The sequence below is a fragment of the Centruroides sculpturatus genome, unplaced genomic scaffold, assembly GCF_000671375.1.
Source record: "Centruroides sculpturatus isolate CEXI.00-Female unplaced genomic scaffold, Cexi_2.0 scaffold555, whole genome shotgun sequence".
NCBI classification, from domain to species: domain Eukaryota; kingdom Metazoa; phylum Arthropoda; class Arachnida; order Scorpiones; family Buthidae; genus Centruroides; species Centruroides sculpturatus.
In genome coordinates, this window is record NW_019384779.1 from 251,033 (window position 1) to 255,586 (window position 4,554).

The following is a 4,554-nucleotide window of genomic DNA, read 5'->3' on the forward strand; positions in this document are numbered from 1 at the left end:
AAAAAAGAGGGAGAAAAAACCAATTGAAATTTAATTAGCCTAAATGGAAATTGGTATGTTATATTATGTTAAAATTATAAATAATTTTAACATAGAAAAAATTAATTTTGAAACTTTATTTACTTTATATTAAATAAAGAAATTTTCAGCAATTTATTGGCTATTTTCTCGAATTTTTATTAAATATTTTCTTTTAATTTTATACGATTTATTTACAGTTAAATTCGGCAGATGGCGCAATGAAATCTTTCATTTTAATGGATTTTTATTCTTTTTAATTAAAATTAAATAAATTTTTAATTTTTTTTTAAAAAAAATTCCTATAAAATTTTCGAACTTAATTGTTGTAATCTAGAAAAAAAAATAAAGAAAACTTTAAATTTTTGCAAAAGTATTTTGATTTATTCACATTGTTTCTTAATACATTGACAAAGTTTACGTGTTTTGAGACTTAAATATGACTCTTGGGGACGTTAATAAAGTATAATTACGTTAGTTTACAAATTATTTACGTAACCAATCGATTGACGTTATTTGAATTTATTTAGTTGCCGATTGGCTATTATTTCGATTTTTGAATTTATCTAAGCTGTGATTGGTTGTAATTCAAATATTTCAATTCGCGTTGTCAATTATAGTGTAAATGGCCACAGATTAATAATTTTAAGCAAGTACTGTATATTATTATTATTTTTTTAAAATATGAATTTCAACTGGCGTATATCCTGTGGCAACAGCGAGTTGTTTTATTAAATCAAAGAAAAGGAAAAAAACAAAACAAAAGGAAAGATACATCAACCGTTTCTTGTATAGTATCATCTTGATGATTATACAACATTTTTCAAATCAATAAACCTATTAAAAATAAGAAATATTTCGTATAATAATACACTGGATAAAGTCGCGTACTCAAGGACTTCCGTGCACGACATAATGGCGATTGTTAAGAATAAAAATGAGAAGAAAAATATATTAAAACAATGAAGATTCGACCTTGGAATTGCCTTTTTGCAACATCAAAACATACCTCTCAGCCTTATTAAAGGAAGAGAAGAAACACGTCTAGATAATAACCATGAATAAAGGAGGAGTGATCGCCTTTGTATTTTGCTTGATGCTGGTGGCTGTCATTGGTAGTAGCGAAGAAGATAAAGAAAAGTATCCGAAAGGCAGATATTGCGGTAAGTTGGCATATTTAATGCAAATATTTCTATAATTTTTCTTAAAAATGAATTACTTTACAATTACTTTGTTGTTTTAGCGCACAAAAATTCAGCGGCAGTACGCAAATGCGTACGTGATCACGGATTTTCGATCGTGAGTGTATTTAATAAAGATTTTTTTATTTTTATTATTTAAAATTTAAATATAATTTAAAATATTTATCCGTAAGGTAGGAGAAATAGCTGGGAAATGCGCTAAACAAGTAGTACCCGATCTGGATCTAGAAGATGGACAAAGTAGAAGAGATTACTTCTGCGAAGAAGCTGAGGATGAAGTAAGTAACTTAAAACTCGCATTACTTTTTATTCTAAATAACAAAGAATTAATATTCAAAGTATAGAGTTTAATGTACTGTACAGCCTACATGTTTATCTAAAGAAAAACGTGCTTGATCAATGATGGAATTGAAACAAAGTTCTCTTTCTCTGGGGCAAAATACATTATAGGTTATAGTCTCTTCCACTGCTTTTATAGTATATTAAGCTTTATATATTGGATTTAATTATTTAAAAATGATTTTAATCCTTATATAAACATTCTTTAACATGATTTAATTTAACACATTTTTCATAATTACTATCAGGTAAGAAAGAGTTACAAAAGTTGCTTCCGTGAAAAACTGTCGGAATTGGATAATATCGAAGAATTAAGAGACGTCTTCCGAGTAAGTATTAAAAGATTATAATATATTATAAAACTTTTAAATATTACAAAACTAAATTTTTCTTTATTTTCTTTACAGGAGTGCATAAAAGTCGAATAAGTAATTTCTAAATTTATTAATTACTTATTCCACGATTACCGCTAATTTCTATTTGCAGTCTTTCAATGATAATGTAACCCGAGAAACTTGAAACATTTCATTATTTCTAATGCATTTCCCGAAACAATTGCTGCGATGACATTTACAAGCGACGAAGAAAATCTATTTTTCATTAAAACATTTTTCTAGTAATAAATTTTTAAATATTCCTGGTTAAATAACACGTTATGATTTAATTTTCTTTTAAAAAAAAACATATTATTGTGTAATATAACTAGTTATAAAAAAAGGGCTCATTCTCTTACTAAAATGCTTACGAGATGTTTATTTCACTTATAATCGAGATGTAACGTAAGAAAAAAATAAAGTAATTTGCATTAAATTTTTGAATAAGCTTTAATATAATTTATAATTTTATATTAGTTTAGTTATATTCACCTTTTTTCCTATTTTTTTTAACCTTCGAGAACGTATTATTAAATTCTATTTTTTCTCCCTTCTTTCCTCTTTCAATATATGTTATTCTCAACTTTCTATATTCGTGACAAAGAAAATTTATTAAATATATATGTAAATATTACTTTGATAATAACAATAACGGATGAAATTTATTAATATTTGATGTACAGTCGAACCTCCAATAGCGGCCACCTCCCTACAACGGCTACTCTAAATGCATACAAAATAACCCGCAAACAACGGCCATTTGTTAAATTCCCGTCGGTGGTCGTTGTTGGCAGGTTTTAACTGTATTTACGAATTAAGACATGTAATTAATATTTCAAACGTACGGTTTTTTAAATTATTTTATTAAGAAAATAAATAGAAATATGTAAAATATTTTTAGATATATTACAAAAACTACTTAAAAACGTTCGACTTAAAACATTTTTTAAAATATAATTAAAGATAAGAGCCGTCTGTACCTTTATAATGCAGCTGTTTATCTTAATGTTTACTCATAAATCGATAATTAAAGAAATATTATTTAGAAAATTCACAGTAATCAAATTTTTCTTTATGTTATATAAACATTAATCCCATTAATTTAATTAGATTTTCTCCTTCAACGATTTACACAATTTGATTTTATAAATTTCTTTTAAAAATTCTTACGTGGAAAGAAATTTTTAACAATTTTAATTAGGTTAATTAATAAAATATAAATTCTTTACACAATAATTATATATCCGAGTCATTGAAAGCGACAGGTTCCTAGTTTTAGTCTGTGGTATACGATTGGCGCTTACCGTCATTTCAATTGTAAAACACACACGACGCGACTGTTCGCGTCGCTTCGCGTGCTTCGCGAACGAAATAACAATGTATTCTAGTCTAATATGAGAAATGAAGGAAGTTTCTCGATTTAAATATTTTCCTCGCTACTTAATATTAATCCGAATTTTATCATGGAGTTTGTTAAGTGTCTTATACCGAGCGCTTTATTCTGCTTAATTAATATCGAAACTACTTATGTAAAAGTAGATTAATCCCTTGGATTATTGAGCAATTTATAATAACTTTTAGAATATTTCATTAAAATTGAAACGAGTGAATCGAATATAAATTCAAAATATATACTTTAATATTCTAACTACAAAGTTGTTTATCGTTATAATTTAAAATTACAGTGTTTAATGATCGGAATAATAATTATCTTGGTCCTCTTCATTTTAAAATGCAACCAATCTTATCCAAAGCGAGAGAAGAAAGAATAAATGATGCAGTTTCATGTCCCACGTGTGAACATTGAACACGAAAATGCACTATTCTGCCCTTTTTTATGCTTTCTTTCTCTATACATATGTGTGCATACGGTAAACTTTGCTACAACTATTCAATAAATCCTGCTAAAAATAGTCTTTTCTTGCTGTAAATTGTATAAATCTAATATATTTTCCTTCCTGTTTCGGGCAAAAACTATATTATAAATTATGCAAAACATATAACAATATATTTTTACCAAATCCTGCTTATATTCTTTTCGTATGCACATTTATGTAAATATTTCTTATAAAATAAATTTTTATAACATACGTTTAACTTACGAATCTCCGAGAGGCCCTATAACACTGTGAGAAGTTAAGAAACACCCTATATATCTATATAAAAACAAAATTTAGGCATAAAACATATGGATCTCTGAGAGTCTCTTTATAGGTTTTGGAAGGTTAAGAGGTCTTACAAGACTCTCATAAGCTATGGCATGTCCTCTCTCTATATATATATATAATAATTTGTAACAAATATTTTAAGGCATCATAAAGATAGAGACCCTACTGGTCCCTTACATGGAAGTAAATCCTTCCTCTTACGTATTTAATCTGCATAATTTATTCATACTTTCTTTAAAATGATTAATAATAATAAATTTAAGTATCACTTCTTCAATTTTATATTTATAATAATTACTTATTTATATTTTAAAGTATTAAAACAGCATTAAAAATATTTTGTAAAGACGAATCAATAAAGTTTTCTTTTCGTTTTTGCTTCATAAATTTTATTATTTTCTGTTTTTTTTTATTTAAATTTTTTAAAAAATATTTATTAAAAAATGTTTTTTA

The 4,554-nt window shown here is 26.1% G+C and overlaps 1 protein-coding gene across 1 annotated transcript; it reads left to right on the top strand.

Annotated features, from left to right (window-relative positions):
* The first annotated feature begins 1,024 nt into the window (after positions 1-1,024).
* On the top strand, positions 1,025-2,360 carry LOC111629155. The gene is made up of 5 exons (XM_023373024.1): positions 1,025-1,181; positions 1,262-1,317; positions 1,394-1,498; positions 1,808-1,888; positions 1,967-2,360. Exons 1-5 carry the CDS (start codon positions 1,076-1,078, stop codon positions 1,985-1,987), a joined length of 369 nt encoding a protein of 122 aa, XP_023228792.1. The 5' UTR covers positions 1,025-1,075; the 3' UTR covers positions 1,988-2,360.
* Positions 2,361-4,554: the final 2,194 nt, after the last annotated feature.

Coding starts and splice junctions, on each gene's coding strand:
- LOC111629155 (XM_023373024.1), top strand. CDS start 1,076: ATGAATAAAGGAGGAGTGATCGCCTTTGTATTTTGCTTGATGCTGGTG. Junction 1,318..1,393: donor GTGATCACGGATTTTCGATC/GTGAGTGTATTT, acceptor TTTATCCGTAAG/GTAGGAGAAATAGCTGGGAA. Junction 1,499..1,807: donor GCGAAGAAGCTGAGGATGAA/GTAAGTAACTTA, acceptor AATTACTATCAG/GTAAGAAAGAGTTACAAAAG.